Source organism: Cavia porcellus, unplaced genomic scaffold, assembly GCF_034190915.1.
Source record: "Cavia porcellus strain 051 isolate PalLab524CR breed Dunkin Hartley unplaced genomic scaffold, mCavPor4.1 scaffold_26, whole genome shotgun sequence".
Lineage (NCBI taxonomy): Eukaryota > Metazoa > Chordata > Mammalia > Rodentia > Caviidae > Cavia > Cavia porcellus.
The window spans coordinates 11,146,479-11,170,755 of record NW_026947509.1 but is presented as its reverse complement, the minus strand read 5'-3'; the positions used below and the strand labels follow the sequence as shown (position 1 = coordinate 11,170,755).

Below are 24,277 nucleotides of genomic sequence, written 5' to 3'. Positions count from 1 at the left end.
CAAAAGCCAGCCACACCCAGCAGACATCTCAGAGGACCAGACATTTCCGAGGGAAGCCTCGATACTGATGAAAAACCTATCTACCATACGCAATTCACAAGCATCAACACACACAAAAAAATTAAAACCTGAAAAAAATAGAAAATGACAAAGCACAGAGCAGTATGCTTCAGAGCAGATACTAATTAATGAGCAACTAATTTAGTTTCTCAGTCTTAGCTCATCTGCATAGAAGGTAAACAATCTATAATCAGTGGCATCTATTACTCTGCTCTGATTAACACAGTAATGAAAGGACAGATACTTCAATGTCATGAAACTTTTGCCACCGAAGAGAAAGCATCCCCTCTTCAGAAAGACTGAGGAAAAACACTTACACAAAAATCCTTGGACGTCCTCTGGGCAGCCGTGGTCTGGCCAGTCTGTATATTGCAAATGCCACACTGTCCTTTCCTGTCCGGACAAAAGGTGCTTGACCTTCAAGCCTGTGGTTGCATAGCAACCAGAATCGGTCCGGAACTTCGTGGTGACCTTGAACTTGCCATAGGTGGCCGAGCTGTGCTTGGAACCCAGTTTGGGCCAGTATCGGTGGCTTTTGTTTCGTCCACCTTCCTGAATCACACACAAAAGCAAAATGGGAAATTCAGCCAGGGGAAGTTCTGATTTTCTTTATCGTAAGATCTGAGATCAACAATGGGAAGTTCAGAGAAAAGCAAGTGTAAAGTGCAGAGGAGGACACACTGGGTGTATTCAACAAACAGAAGGTCCCCAGGAAAGCTACAGGGGACAAAGAAGCAGGAGGGGTCTCCCCACTGCAGAGGGTGAGGGGCTCACTTCCTGCACAATGGAAGTGAGAAAGTTCAACCTGCTTCTCCAACATCACCAATCTTTCTTCCTTCCTGGTTTGCTCTCTTCTTAAGATTCACATTGTCAATCATTACCCGTCTTGAACTCACTGGAATGGGTGAGGTGGGAAGCAAGGAAGGGCTGGTAGTGGAGGCGCTGGTGCGGGCAGGGATGGGTGGAGGGAGGCCCTGGGGCTGTTTCCAGGAGTTTCTGTGGGTAAACCAAGTGCGAAGGGTCACGCTGCACACCCTGGGTTTGGCTGACAGCGGCGCCTCAAGTCTCGAGCACAAAGCAGGCTTCCTGGAGATGCGGAATTTGTACTTCTGCTGAGTGCCTACATTGGCCAGCTGTCCCACAGATCTCTAGGCTGTCCCCTCTGCTCTGACACAGCACAAAAACCGTGTTTGGCTTGGCAAAGGAAGAAATGGAAAGAGGAGGGAGACGGCTCCGGGAACCATGGCTATAGTCCCCTTTTAGCTGATAAGCACCAGGGCAAGTGGGCTGGCCAGGCCTGAGCCACAAATGGATGTTGCTGGGCTCCATGCAGCCCCAGGTTCTCCAAATCCAGGAGAAACAAGGGGTGCTGGCCTCCGTGGTGGGAAGCAGGGCGGGGGCTAGTGGAACTCAAGTGTGTTTGTTTTTGGTTTTGTGTTGCTTTGTTTTCATAGTCATGCATAGCAATCCAAAGAAAAATGTTAGGAGTCCGGTGACACGGGAAGGAGAAAAAGGCACCACAATCAATGACCCAGGTGTAGGGGCGAGTAGGCTTCCTTAGAAGAGATGCATGCCAAAGGGGAAGGGCTCTGCAGGAACAGAGTGGGCAAGGGGAGGATGGGTGGCCGTGTCCTCGAACCCAGGGCCACCCCCGGTGGTCACCCTTTCCCAGAAGGTGGACGCGGCACGCACCACACCCCTTACCTCTTCTGCAGTCACCATGGCAATCACATTGACCCCCTGCTCCCATACCATCTGCCAGAAGTCATGGCACGTGTGCGGCAGGGGCCCCTGAGTCGCGATGTAGTGCCACTCGGCCCCAGCAACCACCACCTGCAACCAAGGAAGTATTGGCAAATGAGCCCAAGATCGAGAGGGTCCTGTGCAAACCCTTGCTCCTGTGCGGCCACCTTTGAATTGGGTGGTACGCATGGGCCCAATGGGTCAGTGACTGCCAGTGACATACTGCTGCACAGAGATGCTTTTTGCCACTCAAACCCATCCAAATGTATTAACCTTATCTGTGCTTGTCTGTAACTTGCAGTGTGTGAGAACTAATGCACATTAAAGACACACATACTGCATGCGCAGATCTACACAGCAGTGTCTGTGCCACCTCATGGGATTTATCTGTTACAGAAATGTTTGCTCTGCTGCACAGCATGGTGCACCCTGTGATTTGCCTTCTCCTCTCCATCCCAGTCTGTGTTACCAAAACACATAGATTTGATGATGACCATCAGGGTAGTTTTCAAATCCACCACTGCATAGTGATCGTGCCTTTTGGAGTAGCATCTTCTCCTGCACAGACCTCAAGGCTCAAAACCTCTGCTGCGACTACTGTTGTGTTGACACATTCTGCAGAGACCTTAGGAACCCACCCATCACTGGCATTTAGTGCTTCCTCAGTGTCACCCAGTGCAGAGCCGCAGCACTGAGATACTGAACTATAGGGTCGTGAGACGATTTGGGATAGTAACTTATGACTAGCTCTGGACCATCCTGGGAGGGTGAGTCTGCAGCTGGAAATACCAGCCGCAGGGAATCACAACCGTAAGCTGAGCCCCGGGTGCGGGGGTCATGCTAACAAGAGGAAAGGTGGCCTCTGCAGGGATTCTTCTGCCACTCCTGCACCTTGATTCGCAGAGAAAGGCCATCTTCTTACTGCTCGTGTATGGCAGAGCTCCAGAGAGTTCTAGGGCAATGATGCAATCACTGCTTGAAACTTTTTCCCTTTATTTATTTTATGAAACTTTAGAGTAACTCGGTTCAAGCAAGGCTAGTATCAGGGACTGTCTCGGTACATAAGACACGTTTAGGTCAAAGCTAGCAAGAAAAATCCATTTTCCAAGTACAGTGACAGAAACATTCATATATTCCCTGGCTAGGAATTCGGTTTATCTGTGGAACTGCAATTTTAAACATCAGACTCTTTGGCACCCAACACATAGGAGCCATAAATCCTTCCAGAGAATACTGCTGCCTGGGGCCTCCCTGCGGATTCCAAGTATTGACAGGAGTGAATTAAAAACGGCAGTAAAAACTCAACAACCAGCGCTACCTAGGTAGATTTCACAGATGTGAATCTACCACTAAAGCAAATAAATCTCCGCTCTGCGCTAACGGCTGCTGGGAACCCTGGGGAGGAAACTTTGGCAAAACACACAGCTCTACTCTGAAAACACAAGGACAAGTCCTTGCAAGCTCTAAGGTCTGTTAAATGCACCAACGTCTACCCTGGGTCCCAGTATGCACTGCAGGCCTCTGAGAACGAGCAGAAAGAGAGGCATCACACTTAACCATACCCCGCAGGGGCCGTTTGCATAGTGACAGCCTCTTCCAGGGCGCAGATGGAAAATGGGGGAAGAGATTTGGCCAAACCAGAAGGCCAGAAGAACACTGCTCGGTAAGATTTTTACAGATCCTGTATCAAGGAGCAGCTGCGGCCCCTGAATCTTGGAGCGCTCACTATTTCACAGTCTAAACTAAGCCCACCACCCACCCGTTCACTAAGAGCTCCCTGGGGTTCACATTTTTATTGTTTTGGTTCTCATTCTCAAAACCAAAAGCAAAAATGTAATCTATGATTCTTGGTCTTTCCTTCCAACAGTACCTTCTGATACTTAAAACCCCTCAACTTCAAACGCTGGCTGGGCTCGAGCTAAGCTCTGTAATAATAAAGTCTGAAATATCTGAACTACTTACAAAAACCTGATACCACCGATTCACTGCAAATCTTGCAAGATCTAGTACCAGGTTCACTTTTTTTTTTGTTTTTCTATCGGTACCAGGGATCGAACCCATGACTGCCTGCTTGCAAGGCAGGCGCTTATGCCGCTGAGCTAAATCCCCAGCCTCCAGGTTTACTTTTATGGTTTAAATTAGTCCACGTTTTTAAATGTTGTGCAAAACGGAATAACCTCTCAAATGAAGAAAACAGCCTTTGTTGTTATGGAACTGGATTAAAAACGCCAATGACCGTGCCACCTATGACTTCCAAGTCTCCACCACTCGCTAATTACTGGCTGACAGGGACAATCCTCTTTTCCCTGGGAGTTTAGTGAGGGCTGTCACTCAATGAGGGAAAACTCAAACTCTCAGCACTAACCAAGTTGGGAAACAGCTGATGTGAGGCCGAGAGCTGTTCTTTCTGCAAGGACAGATGACAGATGTCCGAGCATGGACTTCAAAAGCATCCCCTAGGGAACACAGGCCCGGAGGCACAGTTAGAGTCCCTGCTCCCTTTTTTTTTGAGACAGACCTGGGCATTGAACAAAGGCCCTTGCACATGTGTAGCACGTGCTGCATCACTGAGCTATACCCTGACCCTTTCCACTTTTTTAAAATTTTGAATTAGGGTCCCTCTAAATGGCTAAGCTGCATGGGCTGGTCTCCAGCTTGGCTTTTTCCTGCCTCAACCTTCTGCATAGCTGGATGACAGCGTGCACTTCACCTCTTCCGCTCCGCCTTGGGCCCTGAGCCCCCGGCCGCTCCCCTGCTCACCCTGATATGGGAGGCGTTGATGTAGCCGGTGCTGTTCTCTTTGGTCGGCACCAGCTCCACGCGGTTCTCCTCATACGGGACCACCTCCCGGACCCGGCTGCGCTCCGCATTCTCCGGCAGAGCTGCGGTGCTGCACACGCCATCTGCCTTCTTCTTTGGAATCTGCTCATACTCTGTGAACACCATGCCCTCTTCCAGTTTCTTCTTCAGGGTTCTGAACTGCAACACAAGTGAGCCTTCAGCTCTCGGCAGCATCTCACCCAAACACCCCAACGGGAGCCCCAGGTTTTCCTGGTATTTACAGTGCCGGGTGAGCCAGTCTCCTTATTAATCTGACCACCAGCTTTTCCTGTCTTTCCCTCATCACCCTGGCCGGAAATCGAATAAATCAGTGTGAGCTGAAACTTAATCGACACATTCGATATTTGTGCCCTACTTAAAGCCAGAATGATCAGACTGTGAATCTTCATTGGCTATACACAGCCTTTCTCAGGCATAGCTGCTTTTTATGAGATAAATTGTAAGTTAATACTGATCTGCAGGAGTGTAAGTCGGAGCACTGAACCCCACCCTCCCTACCTTCCTTCCCTGGTCAAACTAATTATAACAAGTTGTATTATTGGACCACATGATCCCGGTATACTATAGTCCCTCTGCATTCAGAGCAGTACTGAATACACACCGGTGAAAATCTAACTCCAAATGTTACTAGCATTCACTTACATTTATACAGCAGCCTCTTAACCTCCCAGCACCTTCCCTCACCGCTGACTCTGTCACACAGCTGTTTGCCTTTTAAAACCACGGTTCTCACAATCATCATCCCGACAACTGTGAATCAGCTGAGATTCACAGCTACCCAAGGGGACAGCACAGTAAATGGTCTCTATCGATGTCTGGATAAAAGAATCACTTCCTAAGAAATGGGAGCTCCCGACCATAGTCATAAAACTAGAGAGCTGGAGAAGTCATCTAGCATTCTCATCTTACAAAAACTCGAAATGAGCCAAGAGACATGGAGTCACTTGACTGGGTTCATACGCCTGTTGGTGGCTGATCCAAACAGCCAAGCATTGGCGCTTTGATTTGATAAAGCGGAAAGAAACATCCAATTTTGGAAAGAACTGATTTCATGCAACACACTTAGAGCAGGTCTCCGGACTCCGCAATTGAAGACTTCGTTCCTCAAATAAACAGGACTGGCATGATCTGGGCTGCGATGGAGGGATGAGATCCTGAGACCACCGAGAATGACGCATACATCATACATACCAGTCTGTCACTTACCCGCTCGTCTATGGGGATGCGGGTGGCATCATGGCGACAATCTTCCCGCCCCGTGACCCGGGCCACTGAGAGGCCGTTCAGCGCTGCCAACATCAGCGGTCTCTTCTGTGCCTCCAGGCCTGCCATCTTCTGCTTCTCTAGATTCTTGCAGCAAGAAAAGACACGTTCCCATTGTTTACAATGCCAGCAGAGGGCTGGAATGTGTTTTAATCTCCCCAAATCTGCAACTCCCTAGCCAAGGAATGCAGGCCATCCCTATGAGGAGGACAGTTGCAAGTTCTCCCTTTCTTCCCACGGTGCCTGAGAAGCCAGCACTTGCTGGACTCCTGCCTTTTTATTTGTAATTCATTCACTCATCAGATAAAGAGGAACAAACACACAGTGTACACAGGGCTCGTGAAAGGGGCGGGGGCAGGTACACACACTTTAGAAAAGATGGGTTACAGGAAGACCGGATAATAAAAGAGAAAGCCACACAAATAATCTGATCCAATCCAAAGATGGGTCTTTGCCATAGATGGCTGCAAAATCTTTGAAACTGTTGTGTTGGTCTTGGAGGGATGGAGGTGGGTGTATGACAGAAGAAATACTTCCTGGGCCTCCATCCTAAAGGTGCATATTTAATTTCTGGTCCCCATGCATGGATTGGGTCATCCCAAGAAGCAGAGTGATGTAGTATTCAGCAAACTCCTGGTCACATCCTGTCCTCGCCAGCACCTACGATCTGCACCTGGCTCAGTCACCCAGCTACTGTTCTCCTGCTGTCCTCAAAGCTGACAGAGGTATCAGCCCACTGAGAGCAGTTCCTAAAGATCATTTTATCTTGGGCGTGAGAGGGACTCTGGTAAGGACAGACAGAAGCGTGATCGGGGTTTGGTTTTGTTTTTCTTGCAGCATTGAGATTAAACCAACTGAGCCACATTCTCATCCCTTTTTATCTTGAGAAGGGATCTCACTGAGTTGCCCAGGATGACCGGAAACTAGGAATCCTCCTGCCTCAGGCTCCCACAGAGCTGGATTCTAGGCATGCACCACCATGCCTGGGGCTAGAAACTGAGTTTTACAGAGATTCTAATGGACACTGAAGTGCCAGCAGTCTGTAGCCCCTCCTGGGAAGGGTTTCTCTTAGTCCTCATTTCTATTCAAGCCAATGGAGACTTCTCTCTCATTCTGTCCTTTGTAGAGTTACATTCCAGGGAGGTGTCCCTCTGCAGCCCCGTGCTTGATCACACAAGATGGGCAGATCTTTCAACAGGAAAGGGCATGGTCAGCAGTGTCACCTACAATCCAAATGCACCTTTGGAATGGGGCATGCCCCAGGTTGTGGGTGATCCATCAGCAAACAGAGAAGCATCTCAGAGCTGGGTGAGCCCTGACCAGAGGGAGGAGCAGTCATAGACTTCCCGCTAATAGGAGCCTTACTCAAGGCAGCCCAGGGAGAGGTGTGGGGTTTACCTTTTCGGTTGATTGCTTAGTAGTAAAGCTAACTTCCCCCCAATACCTCTTAGTTCTAAGTTCCAAAAAAGCAAGAGTCTGGGGGAAATGATGCCGAGGTCCTCCTAGACCCCAAGGGTCCCCAACTGCACCTACGAGGGACAGGAACTCGCCTCTCTTTTGGAGAAGGATTCCTGTCTATCTGCCCACTGAAACCAAAACCCCAGGATCCATCACTGGCGGGCTCTAGCACGGGTAGAAAATACCTTTCTCCTCCGCAGTCCACTTCCAGGTGGAGGGCTGAGAGGTGACTTTAAGGCCCTCAAAGGAGGAATCAGCTGTCACCCCGCCAGGGCTCCAGAACACCAAGGCTGCCCTGGGGCAAATTCCCCCAGAGACCCCCCCATTTCACGCCCTTAAAGTTCCTTTGTTTTCCCACCCAGAGGAGAGCCAGCAGAGATGGGGGTGCCCTTAGGCTGAGGGCTGAGGTTCTACATTTAATATCCTGGGGTTCCTGGGCTCCATCCATAAGGTCAGGACTCTGGCTGAAGGTCAAAGCCTTGAGCTTGTGTGTCTGTGTGTGTGTGATTTGGAAAGAAACTCCACAGTTCCACTGTGTGTGTCTGGCTCTGTGATTTGGGAGGAAACTCCACAGGGAAAATGCAATAGACCTGGCGTATATGTCTTTGAAGTCGAGATGTAGGGTGAAGTTTGTGAGTTGCGGATGGAAAAGAGTATTAGAACCCCGGGTGTGGGGGAACCAGCATCGTGGTTTTGGCTTCAAATTCTGTGAATGTGGATAACAGAGAGAAAGGGAAAAGCCAGACTGAATGGAGGTTATGGGGCCACGTGGACCTTGCTAATCTCACACTTAGCAGGGGAAAGAGCTAAGGTTTTCCTTCCTGGCGGCCCAGGTACACCCTATGGTACCGCTTCGGGTTGCAAAAGTGGGCAAAGTTAATACAGGTTCCGAACTCAGGGTTGCCAGGCTTCTCCAAAACAGAGAGGCTGAGACTCCTTCTGAGTAACTAAGTAACAAAATTGTTACCCTTTAGGTATCTGATTAGGTTTCCCAGCCCTGCGACTCTGCTTCCTTAAAACTTGGTCACCACCTTGTTCTCTTCCCCTTTGGACTTAAAAATGGAGTCTCAGGAGGCCCAGCAAAGCCAACATTAAGCCCCAACCATTCTGGGGTTCCCAGGTGGTGGAGCAGGGAGAATAAAAAAAGAAGTCAACCTGGTCTTGTGAGTTACATAACTGAATGATTTTTTTTTTTTTTTTTTTGAGAGGAAGTGAATATTTCCAGGAAAATAGTAATGGAGGGTTTTGTTTTGGTGACACTGGGGATTGAACCCAGCACCTTTGCACTGAGCTACATCTCCGGCCCTTTTATTTATTTATTTTTTTTATGTTAAGACAGTGTCTCCCTATGCCTCTAGGTTGCCTACACTCATCTCAAATCTGTGATCCTCCTGCCTCAGCTTCTCACCTTGTAATGATGCTTTAAAAGCAGACCATTAGCAGATGAGTGAATTTTAAAAAATAGTATTTGCTATAAAGAACGACAAATCTGAGTCATACACAGGGAAATTCACACACCTTGAAACCATAATGGTAAGTGAAATAAATCAGACATACAAGCTTAACTATTGCATGGTTTGTCTCAGATGTGACACCCCAAGTATATAGAAATTAAAGAGTAAAATAAAAGTGAAATAAAAGGAAACAGAGGTGGATCTTTTTCAGATAGCAAAGGGATCAAGAGATGGTGGGAAAGGGTAGAGAGAGGAGGAGACATTAAGCGAATTAAGACATGTTAAGTACATGCACCGACTCCACAGGAGGAGTGTAACCATTACACACTGCAAAATGTACTGATAAAAGTTTGAAAATTCAATCAGAAAGAGACAAACCTGCCTGGCCTCTCCTGCTTGGGCAGAGGGTGGCGGGGAGGGGACACTTACCCTCAGCATCATCTCCCGTTCCACAATGCTGTCCTCCAGGGAGAACATTTCGGACACCGGCCTCTCCTTCACTGGCTCCTTCTTGACCCGCTCCTTCACACTGGTCAGGTCAGGCTCGGAGATGGACGGGCCCAGGGCAGTGCCATTGACGGCCAACTGGTCAGTCCGGGAGACGCTGAGCGCCTTGGCTGGACCTCCATGCCTCAGAACCCGGGCCCTGGAGGTGAGGGCGCCCTGGTCCTGCCTCAGTGCCCCATTGCTCACACTCTTCCTGGGCCCCGGGTACTCAGGTGGGGGCTTGTTGGGGATCCGTGCCAGGGCGGCCTGTAGCTGGGCACTGTACTGCACCTTCTCCTGCAGCGCGGGCATGGATGGGGCTGGGGCGGTCACAGGCGCCTCCTCCTCGTCCTCCTCATCCTCCTCATCCTCACTGCTGTGGATCAGCATGGTGGCATCGGACAGGGTCTTCTGGTGGTGGAACTGTGGCAGTGGAGTCACCTCCTCAGGCCGGCCCTGCTCCCGGAGCGTGTTGCGCCTCACCATGGGGCCATGCAGCGACTTCAGGGTCATAGCCTCCATGCCACGCACCATGCTGCTCATCACCTCCAGGCTGTGGCGCTTGGTGGCCAGGCCGTGGTGCCTGGGGGCCGGCAGGGGCTCGCTCACCTCCTGCAGGGACTGGTGCACCACGGGGGAGCTGTCCTCCTGGAACGTCTTCACGGACAGCTGCACCTTCCGGGTCACCAGGTCGGGGCTGCTGCCGCTCACATACCTATGGCGGTGGCTGGCCAGGTCCGGGGTGCTCGTGGCAGGACGTGGACGGGGGTAGGGTGGCGGCGGCCGGAAGAGATAGTTCCTGAGCATGTGGGCCGCGTGGTGGTAGCCCTGGGGCCCCTGCAGCTGCATGTTAGCCAGCTCCGGGGTGCTCACCGTGTGCGAGATGGTGCTGGCCCGGGGATTGCTGGGCACTGCGCCCCCCTTGGGGTTCATGTGGTCAGCTGGGCTGACCAGCGCATGGCCGTAGCCCCCCTGTGGGGCATAGGGTGTGGTGTAGGGGTGCCTGTCTCGCATCTCTGGCTGGCTGTACACTAGCTCCTCAGGCTGGCTGTAGGCGTGAGCATTGAGGATGCTGAGGTTCCGCAGGGACTGGCTCTGGCTGTCTCCAGGCACCACACCACCCCTCTTCATCTGCCGCATGACTGTCTCATAATCAGGGGTGGGCCGGTAGGACGGCACGATGATGGCACTGTGCCGATGGCTGGGGACGTAGTCGGCCCGCATGACGTCGCTCCCGGGGATACTGAGGTTGGAGGACACAGGAGAGGTCTGGATGAAGCTCTGCGGGCAGCCTAGGGAGTTGATGCTGTGGACACTGCACACGCTGCCGTTGGGGACGGTGCCATTCAGGTAGTTCAGGTCCAGGCTGTTGTGAGAATTGCAATACAAGGCCTCTTCGTTCCCGTGGAAAATGCTGTCTATAAGTCAAACACACACAGGAGCCTTCACACCAGCCGCTCTGCTAAAATCCCGCCCACATAACTCAAGGAAGTCACAAAAGGTGAAATCCCATGCCTGCCACTCACACATTCCACAGAACCACAGGTCGTATCTCAGATGACACAGAAGGAACCCTCTAGAGCCTACTGAGAAGCACAGGCCTAAACAAAGCTAGTTACGTGTGGCACAGCTCTCGACCTTGCCGTGAGCTTTGCTGTCATTTCCTCCTGTGCCTGGTTCAGCTGTAACAGACCAGATATGTGGGCCAGGAAGTCAAGAACTTCAGGGAAGCAGCCGATGTGAAATTACCCAGGATCTGGACTTGCTTTTGCTGACTACAAGAGACCAGTCCTTTTACCCAAGGGACCGCTCTGCAGTCATCAAGAAACAGCTAGGTTGGGTTATTCTCAGCAGTCATGAATGGAAGGCAAAATGGGGATCAAGGGTTCACTGAGCCTCTCCTGAAGTCTCCCCCAGCCATCAAGGGGCTCACTTCCAGTTCGCTCCAGACGTGCACTGTCCCTCTGCAGCCTCACACTTCAAGCAGGTCACCTCTAGCCAAAACACTTTTGTGTCCTGATCATGTTCATTTTATCTATTTCAGCAGGTGTAGGGCAGAAAGGGAAAATCAGATAAGGTAAAAACAGAGGCAGTGACAGCAAGTATTTGACTATTTGAAAGGAGGGGTGGGGGGTGGGGAGTCCAGATCTGATCAGAAGAGCCAGGCAGGAAAAACTAAGAGAACCCGGAGGCCAAGGTGCTACGCTTTATCTGCCTCCCAAAGGGGTTTGGTGCCTTCCCCTGGAAGCAGAGGAACACTGCTTATAAAATGCACTCCTGTCATAAATTACACAGAGTGGACGGTCTCGGTTCCCACACTCAAACTTTCCTAGCACAGACGACTTGAAATAGCCAGGAGGTGAGAACACAGGAACTCGTGATCCATTTACTGCAACATCAGCATCCAAGGCCTGTGCCACCTCGTCTCCTTTATTGACAAGGGACAGGTATCAGGATTCAGAAGTGTCACTGTCCACCTCTCTGTGTCATTTCTGTACCTGTGAGACAGCAGTGGAGACAGTACCTAGAATGTATTTTGAGGATGGAATCAGACGCAACCTAGCAAGTGCTCAGAGGGGCTGGCAGACGGCCACTGCTCTGGGACTGGTAATGCTCAGCACTGTCACTGCTGCTACTAATGGAGGGGCTCTTTCATGCATGGTTTTTCACAGGAGATGCTCTGGGAGGAAAGGAGGAATAAAACAGATTTTGTTTACTCCGAGAGGCAACCACTAATCGCACTGAGCTAAGAGGCTAGAGGGGGAGAGGAACCGAAAGATGAAAGAGCCTGGCCTGATTCTCTCAGTTGTCCTGGAGCCTGTGTTCTCTGTCACCGTGAGGCACCTGCTGTCACCAGCAATGAGGACAAGCGTGCTAAGGTGGGCTGTGTGGCCCCTGTCCTCCCCAGACCCACAGACAAAACAGAGTAGACAGGAACCTTCCCAGTGCCTTGGCCCTGGCCCTTTCGGGGGCAACCAATTTCGGGAGCTGTGTTTCTAGGGTAATCAATTTTTCTTCCAGGCTTCTCACAACCTGACACGCCTGGCTACTGTCACTCCATCAATGGCCACGCTCAAAGGAAAGCATTGCTGTCACTTGGGAAAAAGAAAAACTTGTGCCTCCTTCCTGGCGCCTGACTTTGCATTCCGAGGGGACAGGGCAGAGGCACGTTACCTTGTGACGTGTGCGTCTCGGAGTAGTGCTCGCCGCACTGGACGTGCATGGGAGGCAAGATGTACGGCTGCTGCCGGGGCTGGAAGAGAGGACACAGCAGGGCTGGGGAGGCCTGGCAGACGCTGCCCAGCACCAGCCCCACCGCCCTGGTCTCCGGAAGCCCCGATCCTCACTACACTCCTCTGCACCCACATCACACTGAGCTCAGGACTGAAGAAACATCAAGGGAGCCACGAGGAAGACAGCTCAGCATGGAAAGAGCAAGAGGCCACAGTGCAAAGCCTGGTGCAGCTATGCATCAACCGTGTCCTTGACAGCTGCCTTCTTAACAGGGGTAAACAGAACAGGGACTTAGGGGACCCAGCAAAGGAACAAAAAGGAAGCCTGCTTCATTCTACTCAAAACTGGCCCCTTCTGGGGCCACAAGCTTCTACGCATCAGCACAGACCCTGCCTCACAGGTCCACAGCAATGTCAAACAGGGACAGGGTCATCAGTGTCAGGCCAGGCCCAGTGATGAATGGACATAAAAATCCACAGTGACCCTGGAGCATGGGCCTGGGGTTCTCACAGTCACTGATTCCTCTCCATGCTGCACGAACAACGTGGAACGTGTATCACACAGGGAACACAGACTGAACACACTCACCCCAATGTTAAGACTCTCACGGGGAGCCACTGAGAGGCAACCCCAACATTGCCTGTGTGAGGGACAGCAATGCCTTGAGGGGAAGGAAAAACAAAACCAAGAACTATGACGGCTTCACCACTGGATGGGCAAAGGAATTACGCTGATTCCCAACTGTGATCAAGGGCTGGTTACTTAATTTAACTTCACTAGGTTTTGAGCTCCTGCCGATCAAATGAACAGGGATCCCTCCCCAACCTCAAACACCCACTTTATCCATGCATCAGGGTTCCAGGTAAGGAGACTCCAGCTCGTGAAAGTACACATAGATATAGCAGCTGGCAGGGCACCACTCAGGATGACTTCTACACTCCTACAGTTATGGGTGTGATTTTAAAAAGCAGTGCTTCCTGAGGAAGAGAACTTCACCAAAGGTGAGATCTAACTAGAGGTCAAAGCCAGCAGGAGCCCCAATTCCTCAGCATCTGGCATCAAAAGGGCAAATCAAGAAGGCAATGAAGACAAGGGGCACAAAACTTATAAGGAATCAATGGAAAAGAAATAAAAAATGAAATTAAATGCATCTCAGAGAAGCACTTGCTACGGAGAACAGGGAGATGCCCGTGCTGCTAAACTTTTCCAAGTGTTCTCTTGGCTGATTTTTGGGTTGTAAATTAGAAATAGTTTTCTTCTCCTTAACAAGACATAATTTAACTACACTGGTCCACTCCAGGGTGGCTGACTTTAAAGACTTTTTTTTAATAGTAAGGAGGAATTTGTACACAGGAACAGAAATACACGGCAAAGCAAAAATGGTTTATTACCTCCTTTTGCCTTTATTTTAGAAAAGAAATCCTTAAATGACTGTCTATGAGCTGGCCTAAATGTACAGGCCCAGGGTAAGAAGAACTAATCCTTGAGTACCTCTCGGGGATTCCCCTATTTACTGTATTTCTTTATCTATTCACAGATATTCTTCCATTTCTTTGCTGAGCTGCACACACAGATCGGATACTATCACACAGCAGCAGACGGGGAAGAGAAAATCAGTGACAACTTCCTGGCCAGGGGTGAGGAGGCGAAGAGATAAGATGTCTGGCTTCTCTCTCCCTCTCTGCAGGTGGTTTAAACCTAGTGGATGAGGAGAGGGTGACCCCAAACCGGCTTCCTCTATACTGTCCTTGTGCCTATTAGAAAGGTACAGCTCTGTCTCCGCTCTGGACAACTGGAACCAGATCAGAGTCCAAGGTGGCCTTCAACAGTCTGCCTCTCAGCCCCTTGGACAGGAATGAAAGGCGATCTTGCTAATCAGAACTCTGGATTGTAAAGGAAAGAGGAGAAATTAGCAAAGAACACAACCACGAAGAAACCAGTGCCATGAATGAATTGGCTGATGCTCCAGGGAAAGGCCAGTGCGACCTTTGGGTTCCCAGAGCAGAGTATGTGTGTGACACTGGAATAGCAGGTGACCAGGCTCAGGGGTTCTCCCAGGATGCCAATGACCCAGCCCTAGTCTGCAAGAGCTCATATACATGCATTTTCTAGAAAACAATAATTATCTCAAAAGATTCCTTCCAAAAGACACGCTAAAGATGTATTCAAGGGGCTATGCTTCAGACAAAACTTCTATTTGATGGTACCAGGTTGGAGGAATTATTCATCTTGAAAAATAAAAAGCCCATGCTTACTTCGTTTGTGCAAAGACAGCCATAACCTGGAAGAATTGTGACTCAACAAACAGAAACTTGCAAAGGAAACCAACCCTTGGCCTCTATCACATCATCCTTGAATAACCCTCACAGTAACAGATCTTAGAACACACACTCAAAAAATGAAGAGAGTAAGTAAAATAGGAAAGGAAAGGAAAGGGGAAACACCTGAAAGACTGGGGGAAGACTGGATTGGTTCAATGTTTTTGGCTGATCAGAGCCTTAAAATCAGAAAATATGCAGCTCATTGTTTCCATCCAAGACTCCACCTGAGACCACTACCCAGAGTTTTCAATTTCTGCCCATTTAGGAAGCGTTTTCTGACTAATTCCTGACCTTCAGTCTCCACCAGCGAACACAAAAGCAGTCGTGGAGATTAGAACTGAAGGCAGGTGGCCAAGCTATGACCAGAAGAGCTGGAAAGTGGGGACAAGGAAGAAAGACGGGAGAGGATCACACGGAGGCAGTGGCCACAGGGCACAGTGACACCAACAGGGACCCCGAGCTGCCCTTCAGGAGGCGACAGGCATGGATGGTACCAGGGGCCATGTCGGGTGCTTACCACACCTCCCGGCAGGCCAATGCCATCTGTGCTCTCCCAAAGCTCTCCCCCGCCCTCGAGGCCCCGTCCCTCTCCCCTGCGGCCCTTTATGCCAAGTCGGCTTGCTGGACCTCAGATGTCACACTCACCAGGGAGGACCGGCTCCAGGTGGGCTGGCGTCTGATGGGGGGCGGAGAATTAGATTGCCTACACGAAAAATTGGAAAAACCGAGAAGGGCCGTTATTACTGATCAGCTGTCAAAAGAACAGAGCGATGAGGGAGGAAAGGAAGGGACAATGACAAGACCGGCCAGGTGTGTGCCCAAGCACGCCGCCATTCACCTCTGGATGCTGGTGCTAGGAACAATTTTCACTTCCTTTTTTTTTTTATTCTTGACATGTCTGGGATTTATGCTATGTTGGTAATAACTTTTACCAGCTAACATTAAAAGAATGAGATATATTTTTAAAGAAACAAAATTGAAAAACATCACCACAATGCTTACACAGACATTCAAAAATTGTACTCTTTGTACTTCTGTGGCTGTGTAAAATCTCTCATAATAATTATTATGAGAGGCAAAAAGAAAAAATATCTTCTAAAAATGCTTCCTGCCAAATGAAATTCCAAAATAGGTAAAATATTTTTCCACATGAGCATATAAAAACACTTCTTGTTACAATAACACATATTACAAATATTTTTCTGACCAGATCCTTTTAAATTTTATTTCACTTCATTTTATTGCTAGGCAAGTGTACCACCACTGAACTACACCCCTTAACCAGACAGCTACAGGCTGAGCACCAACGGAGATTTAGAAGGAAAAAAGCAGAGAGAAAAATGAGTGGGAACATGGAATATTAAGTCTTAAAAGCTGAAATCAAAGATGCTTTTGACCAAGGGATCCCACAGGCAGTAACAACATTTCCCCTAATCCTCAGTATTATCATAAAAAAATAAAATAAAACACAGGGCAGGAAGCTTCTATCAAGTTACAAGTTCTTCAAAGGCCTCTTGTTCTTCTCAGATTGCCCCCTTTCTAACTTCTTGATTATACAAATCTTTTATCATGCGATGGAGACCACAGAGTAATGCTGAACTTTCTTAACGACTGGTCACAGAAAATGTCACCATGCTGGTGTTAAACATGGTCCCCTTGCCTCTGTTCCCCAGGCCAAAAGTACTGGCCTGGGGAGCAGAGATACTGTCTGGAGGGACACTAGCAGATGACAAGCAGGGACCCTGCATGGTCACAGGAAACAGCAGCCATCTGTCAGAGGTCAGAGCATGGACGGCCCCGGACAAGGACTCTGCACCCCGTGGAGGAGGAGACCTTGGAGAGGGCGCTACTTTGTCAGCTCGGGAGGGATGTCCCACCTCTGAGCAGATCTGGGCTAAGTGCATGGAATTGCACTGAGAATTTAAAATGTACGTGACAAGAAGACTCCATTTCTAATCAGCCCCAGGATTTTAAAAAATTTACACTGTATTATGTACATGTGCCAATGCCTCACGATGAATGTACTGCAAATATGTATTAATAAAATAAACTTTAAAAAAACCTCATTTCTAATAAAGAACCTCCAGTACCGCGTCAGGAAGGAGCAAAGAAGGCCTATTACAGAAGCAGAATGAAAAATGATTTCTTCTTTGTTTTCAGCCTCAGAGGCAAAGTTCACTAAATTAGGAGAAAAGATCATAAAGGAAACACCCTCGGAAGGGGCGCAGGGCAGCCAGTTGCTGCGAAATGGGAGCCAGAGGGCTCCGGTGAAAGCCTGCTTCTCAGCACGGTTTCTGACCAACCCTACAGAAGCCAAATGCAGAACTCTTGTTAACGTCAAGGACACCCTGACAGTCAAGGGCAAAGAGCAGCGTGGACCCGCACAGAGCAACCAAGGAACCTGATCAAAACTGGTGTGCGGTGTGCACAGAAGGAGAGGGCTGTGAGGAACATGCAGCTGCCTAATTTGCCATCCCCTGCCTGGGGCCTTGTGATTCGCCTGGAGGGCAAACTTCCTGGAAGGCCAAGGACCGCCACATACACTGTCGGAGCCCGGCAGTGACCAAGGGCACAGCCTCTGTCCTACGGGGAAGAAAGCCGGCCGTGACCCAGGCATCCAGTTCTCTGCACCAGCTGGAGGCAGCGTCCCCGTGGGGGCGGAGAAGTGGCTCAGCCTCGCATCTGCATCCCCGATGCCCTCTGAACCCAAATTAAACACCTTGGGTGCCCAAAGGCGAAGGCACACTGCTGCGGACATCTTTGAAGAAGACTGAGATTAAGGCGACCAAGGAAGCCTGCCCAGCTGCTATCTGCGAGGTCAGGCCACGCAGGAAGGACCTGCATCTGATGCCCCTTTGTTTCCAAATGAAATTAACAGGAAGACCGTGGGTCTGTGACACCTCTTGGTGTCTTCCAAATCGCCCTCTCATTATGGCCCCGGCCTCTCATCTGCAGGCGATGACAGAGCTGGAGGCACATGCAGGGTGAGCGTCTGCGTGAGCACGACAGGGCAGGGATGACAGCAGCCTCTTCCCTTTCAAGCGGGCACTTCGCGGCACTGTCAGCACCTCTGAAGGTGCCTGCATCTGACACGAGGGGAACCTCAACAAATGGGGCACTGCACGGTTCCTCCGAACTCTGAGCCTCAGCAATGCACCGATGTGGCCCACCCATCCCCTCGGTCAATTTGTGAAGCGTTTTCTCTCCAGGCACAGGGACTACACACACCAGCCGGCCTTCATCATTTAAGCTTCCCTCCTCCCCCATTTGCGCCTCCTTCTTTGGCTTCTGCAAGTATCAAGGAGAAAAGGCCAAAGGGAAAAGGTGATCATCGCTCTCCCAGCAGCCCTCCGATAGGATTTCCCTAGTCACCTTGGGAGAGCGAGGGACCGATGTCTACTTACTCGGTGCAGATTTTGTTTTGTTTATAAAACTTGTGCCTTGTCGTGAATAACCGGGACACATACTTTGCATTCTCAATGTCATCCTTGGAAAGGAGGAGAGAGAGGGAGGGGGAAAAAATAAACATTTGTTTGATGAGATGCACAGTGCACTAAGATTCCCGTACACAGTGAAACCTCCCTCCGTACTCTCTGCATCTCAGTACAAACTAACTGCTGCACCAGGAAGCCACCAACCTGTAACCCTCAGGGCAGTGCAGAAGATGCTGTCTGCTAAAGAACTCCTGGGTCTCAGGCTCTGGGCTATGTGCATGAACTGGGAAACTGAGATGTCCTTACCTAGCTCTGAGCTCTGGGCTTCAAAGGTAAGTAACTGAATCAAAGCAGAGCAGAGGAAAAAACACCAGAGAAGGTGTGAGGAGGCAGTGAGATGCAGGAACAGCCTGGCGCAGGAGGAGCAGGAGGAACAGGGAGAGGAGGAGGAGGAGGAGGAGGAGGAGGAGGAGAAGGAGAGGGAGGAGGAGGAGGGGGAGGAGGGGGAGGAAGGGGGGGAGGGGGGAGAAGGGCATTCCATAACCACCCTGGGCAGCAGGGAAGCTCAGGCTATGACAGAATGAAACCCAGGTCAACCAGCAAAGGAAAATGCAATGCACCCCACCTGGTTTCCCAACAGGGGTGTAAACAGAGTACCAGGCCTTGGCATGCCAGACAGGGGCTCAGGCCCCAAGATGGCAGCCACGGCCACCCCCTCTGACAGCCAAAAGTCGGCTTGCAAGCAGGCATCTGAGCATTCCCTGAAACAAGTGATGACAGCAGCAGGCAAGGACCAGAAAGCACCTCCTAACACAGTTCCCTTCTCTAAACCAAGGGGAACAAGGAAAGGACGTCTAACACCACCCCGTCCATGGGCCCGGCCCTGCCGCCCGTCCGGCTCACCATGTGGAAAAGGGCTGTCTCCTCCTTGCTGACCAGCTCCACCAGAATAGTGGACTTGCTGTGGGTGATGGTCCCGATATCGTTCCACCTGGCACAGAGGAAATGCAACCGGGTTTGCCCACGCACCGCTCCGAGGATTCTGGACCCAGCCTGGGAGACGTCCACCATGTCAAACTATGATGCAGCCCATTTTAAAAACACAGCTGAAAAATGCTCCTCTCACAGGAGACAACTAAAGGAACACAGCCTGCATCTAGGGACAGGAGCAACCTTCCGAGGGAAACGGCTGCTCACTGATAACCCAAGCTGTGAGTGAGTGAACGGTGCAAGGGAATTTGGTTGCCTTCTTTCTCCGTTTTTCCTCACTGCAAAGGCACTCCCTTGGCCCCCGCCTTTTAACAGTGGAGCAGCAGAACCTGATCACAAAGCCACTGTCACCAAGGGCCTGGGCCGAAGAACGCATGTGGACGGGGTTGCAGGGTGCTCGGCCAAGCGGCTGCACCCACGTGAGCGTGCCCAGTGATGCTGCACGGGCCCAGTGATACTGCCCGCAGGAGCAGACACACACAATTTCACAATCTCTGTCTCTGTCTGCAGGAAACCTTGTTTAAAACAGGGTCCGCTGAAATAAGTGTCCAACCAGAAGACAGAAGAAGGTGCCCCTTCTCATTTAGACTCTATAGTTGTCTTCAATTTAATTTTTATTGTTTTGTGTCAGAGCTGGGGATCAAACCACGGGCCACCCATGCCAGGCAAGTGCTCTACCGCTGAACTGCACCCCGTGTCAACTTGGGGGACATTTGTGATTCTCTGTGGCTACAGCCTACTGCTCCCTCAAGCCTCGGCCTGGAATCCACCTCCATTGTGTGTCTGTCGCTTCTCACACCTCTGTCATCCTCTGCCTGCAGAATTCTTTCCAGACTCAGATCTGCCAGCTCCCCTGCAAATCGGGTCCTCATTTCCCACCACCCACAGGCATGGAGCACTCAACAAACACTTGCTGGAGTGGAACGTGATAATACCACCTCTTGTCTGTACAGGCTGCAATTCTTGCTTGCTTTCTGGCTGCTCCTGCTTTCAAGCAGAGATAATTTAGACACAAATGGTCACATTCTCTCTCTAGCTCAGGGATGATGAGTTCTTTACCTAGCTGTCCAGAGTCCTCCCAGGGATCTTTCCACCACAGCAGTACCAACTGGGTTTAATACATGGGCTCGGCTCAGCTGGCTCCTGGATTAGAGCTCTGTTTGTTCAAACCAACCACCAAAACTCTAGGAACACCACTCACCCTACCACAGGACTTTGCCTATGGCACAATGAACATGAAAAGATCTGGAGGAAGTTCATACCAGAGCAGGGAATGGGGGCTAAAGGCCACTGTGTCACCTGGATTGCCTCTGAAGCCACCCAGAGGACATGGTAAAAACACACTTCTGGACGTATCTGGGTGGGTCGTGGAGGCGTGGCACTGGGGACTAACTGTGTCTGGTCTGAGCCTCCTCTTCCCTGGCCCTGTTCCCCTGCTCTGCTTCCCAGACACCCTAACCTGAGCCCCTTTGTCACACCATGCTGTTTCTTCCTTGGAGCCAGCCGACCATGCACTAAACCCCCTGAAACCAGGAGCCACAGTAAACCTCCCCGCCTTGAAGCTGGGTGTTGAGCTCTGTGCCCAGCAACAGGAAAGCTGCCTCACAGGGCAAAGCCTGTAGGCAACACACACTCATCCCAATCCAAACCACTATTCTGTTTCACCTCAAGATCTTTTGTACAGGAAGCATCTACCTACCTTCGGCAGCCTCCAGGAGAAATCAAGGCATCAATCTGATCTTAAATAACCAGAGAGGAGAAAATACCTGGCTAGATCTGAACAACTCTACACGTATTTACTCATCTGGGTCACGCTTTGATGCAGACACGGGAAGTGGGTTCTGAACACGGCCACAATTCAAAGCCCTTTAAAGCCCTAAAATCTCACTCTCTTTTTCAGCTTCAATAATGTGTGTATGGAAGCAGCAAGGGGAAAATATCAGACAGTGGCAGGATGGGGATCTACGACACTTCCAGTAGGAAAATGTCTCTGAAGTATCGGCAGTGACCGCTGGTCCAGGCAGTGTCTGGCTGGACATGATTCCCTTTTAGAGGTGTTCTGGGCCCTGCACGGATGCTCGGTGTTGCCATCAGATGCTCACTCACATAGCAAAGCTGTGCTTCCCAAAGTAACGTGCCACACGGCCCTGGTGGAGCACGCAAGCAGCCTAGCATCGGGACACGCACCATGCCCCATCCCAAGCCTGCCTACGTTAAGGGGAAAGAAGCTTTAAGTGTCCAGATCATAAAAAAGTACCTTAGTCTGTCTGTCTGTCTGTCTCTTTTTCAGTTTGTATGTCAGATTGGGGACTGGGGATTGAACCCAGGGCCTCTACACAGAGCTGTATTCCAGCTCTTTTTATTTTGAGACAGGGTCCCACTAAATTGCCACACTGGCCGAGAACTTATGACCACATTGCCTCAGGCTCCCAGAGTGCCAGGGTCACAAGGCTTCTTCCAGCACCCCTCATTCAAGGCCTTTTAATGTGTTTGATAAACAATCCTCACTTGTTAACATAAAGTTTAGCTCGTGCTCTTTCAGCTCTGTGGTTGGGCAGAGGGCGCAGGACGACGGGAAAACTCCATCGGGATCTAATCGCTGTCATAGATACCCAGACAGTGCCCAGCCGCAGAGCTGGTTCTAAATGCTCGCCAGACTTCGCCGGTCAGTTTGTCTCCTGGAGTCGGGGGTGTGGGGGAGGCAGGCAGGGTCCCTCTCCACCATCAGGGCTCCAGGAAGAGTTGGGAAAAGCTCAGCTCCAAACCACACTCTGCCTCTTGCTCATCTGGGTAACTTAACAGTCAGGTCAGCTGTCTAGCGTCTCTCCAGGGGAAAAGGGAACGAGGAAAAAGAGGAGACAGGCTCACTTACCTGTATATCACTGCTTGTCTTCCGATTCTGTTCCTCACGAAAATGCCCATGAAGAAGATGCCAAGGTGCATACTATTCCCATGATTGTCCTGTGTGAGATCAACAGAAAACCTCTGACCACCGTGTACAAGAGCCAAGCTACGGGGAGGACTAAGCAACGGTGCATGGACGACGGGTAAGGAGAATGTAGGATTCTGCAGTATACAGGCGGAATATCATTCAGCCTTCAAAAAGGAAATCCTATCATTAGATCAATGTAGATAAACCTAAGTGAAATAAGCCAGGCACAGAAAGACAAACACCACAAGACCTTAGTTAAATGTGGGAGCTAAAAAAGTTGAGCCCATTGAAGCAGAGTAGACGCGGGTGAGCAAGATGGCTGGTATTCACCGAAGCAGACACAATTTGTCCTACACAAAAGGACGAACCCAGGAGCTCAACTGCAGACCCGATGACTGAAGTTGACAATGGACTACATTCTTCAGACTCAGGGACCGCAAACTTTCAGTGATCTCACCCAAGAAAATGCTCAGTGCGTGTGACAACTCATATGCTCATCAGCTTTGCTTGGCCATTACACATTTATACACATTTCAAAACATGCTGTGCAGGATACACGTATGTGGACAGTGGACAGCTGTCCACTATGAAGTGTATTTGCTGGGGACAGGTGCAATGTCTCCTGGGGTCACTAAGCGTCTTGCAGTTCCTGGCAGCAGCCCACCATGTCCCTCCCGATGACCTGGCGAATGCAGCCTGTATCCAGGCAATGAGGGGACCAGCTTGGGGAAGAAAGAATTTAACCCCTGGGACTGGGGATTTAGCTCAGCGGCATAAGCACCTGCCTTGCAAGCAGGCGGTCGTGAGTTCGATCCCTGGTACTGATTAAAAAAAAAAAAAAAAAGAATTTAACCCCTGTACATTTAGGAAACTGCATAGATTTTTCTTTATTCCCCCACTGTCACAACATAGCAATCACACAAATCTCCCATCTGGGATCCGCAGGGTTTGGGGGTTTTCTTTCACGCACATCTATTAACTTTTTTAACTTAGCTTTCGTTTTTGAAATCAAAGTTATCCATGCACCAACTCTGAAGAGCAGTTTCCTCTCTGCAGCGCAGCACACATCTCCTGTGCACCTGTGCGTGCTCTCACAGTATGGAGAACCCCATGTCCCCCACAAAGAGCCAGGTCCCGGTCCATGCCTCTGTTTCCCTGTTCACTTATTAGAAGCCACGTCATTCAGCTGACGGACCTCCTGGGCATCAGTTACTTCTTTGATTTCCTGGGCTCCTCTTTTACTTAGTTTTTTTCCCCCTTGTGTTTTGGGGAGCTGTTTTCAGCTTTACTTTCTAATCTGTCCACTGTTTGCCACATGTGCTATCATATTTTTAAATTCCCAAGAGTTCCTCTTTATTTTCTAAACATTTTTTTCCTAAGCGCCCCATTCCTTTGAGGAGACGCTTTGTTGTGCCCAAGTTTGGGTTTCTGGGCAGCATCATGGTTTTCTCTTTGCAGAGGCCCCTTCTCTCCCACTACCTTGGTCTCCGCGTCAGCCTCTGTCCTTCTGCAGGTGACACTCGCCCGCCTGTTCCTCTCTACTCCGGGGTAGGCGCTCTGGGCATTTCTGGGGCACAGGAGGGCGGGAGGCTTCACTGGCCCTTGCTGGGGAACCAAACTGTCCCAGCTTCTGCCTGGACTCCTGCTCCAGGCAGTGTCTCCTGTCACCTGCTTGAGTTCTGAGAGCAGCCTGGGGCCAGGGCTCCACAGCCAGCAGATCAACTGTGGCACAGCCCTCGCCTTCGGGCTGGAGCGAGGCCACGCACAGGTCAACCGAAGCCAGAAGGAGCTCTGTGCTTGCTGGGCACTCACCCGAGGGTCTCCCCTGTGACCTCACCTCTCTCCTGCCACCAGCACTTATGGGACAGACAAAGCAAAGCAGAGAGTGCCTTGAGAGAAAGAACTGAGACAGGAGGGCAGCCTGTCAGAAGCTGAGCGGGCGAGTTACACAACAGGAAAGAGGACAGGAGGAGCAGGGCAGGAAGTTCTCCAGGGACTTCGCTGTGGCACCTTGCCAGTAGGGCCACACTGGAGTCTGTGGGGACAGGACACAAAGAGCAG

General features: G+C 50.4%; 1 protein-coding gene across 3 annotated transcripts in view; it reads right to left on the bottom strand.

Annotated features, from left to right (window-relative positions):
* Positions 1-24,277, bottom strand: part of Ptpn14 (protein tyrosine phosphatase non-receptor type 14) — a 144,843-nt gene that overhangs the window by 12,757 nt on the left and 107,809 nt on the right. For all 3 annotated transcript variants that reach the window (XM_013157553.2, XM_003474584.4, XM_063236725.1), the window contains exons 8-17: positions 22,157-22,245; positions 19,198-19,285; positions 18,265-18,347; positions 15,506-15,563; positions 12,480-12,558; positions 9,249-10,723; positions 5,851-5,994; positions 4,564-4,782; positions 1,765-1,893; positions 378-612 (exon numbers count right to left, since the gene is read on the bottom strand). In XM_013157553.2, the coding sequence (XP_013013007.1) occupies positions 378-612; positions 1,765-1,893; positions 4,564-4,782; positions 5,851-5,994; positions 9,249-10,723; positions 12,480-12,558; positions 15,506-15,563; positions 18,265-18,347; positions 19,198-19,285; positions 22,157-22,245 (2,599 nt within the window). The remainder of the gene's footprint in view (positions 1-377; positions 613-1,764; positions 1,894-4,563; positions 4,783-5,850; positions 5,995-9,248; positions 10,724-12,479; positions 12,559-15,505; positions 15,564-18,264; positions 18,348-19,197; positions 19,286-22,156; positions 22,246-24,277) is intronic.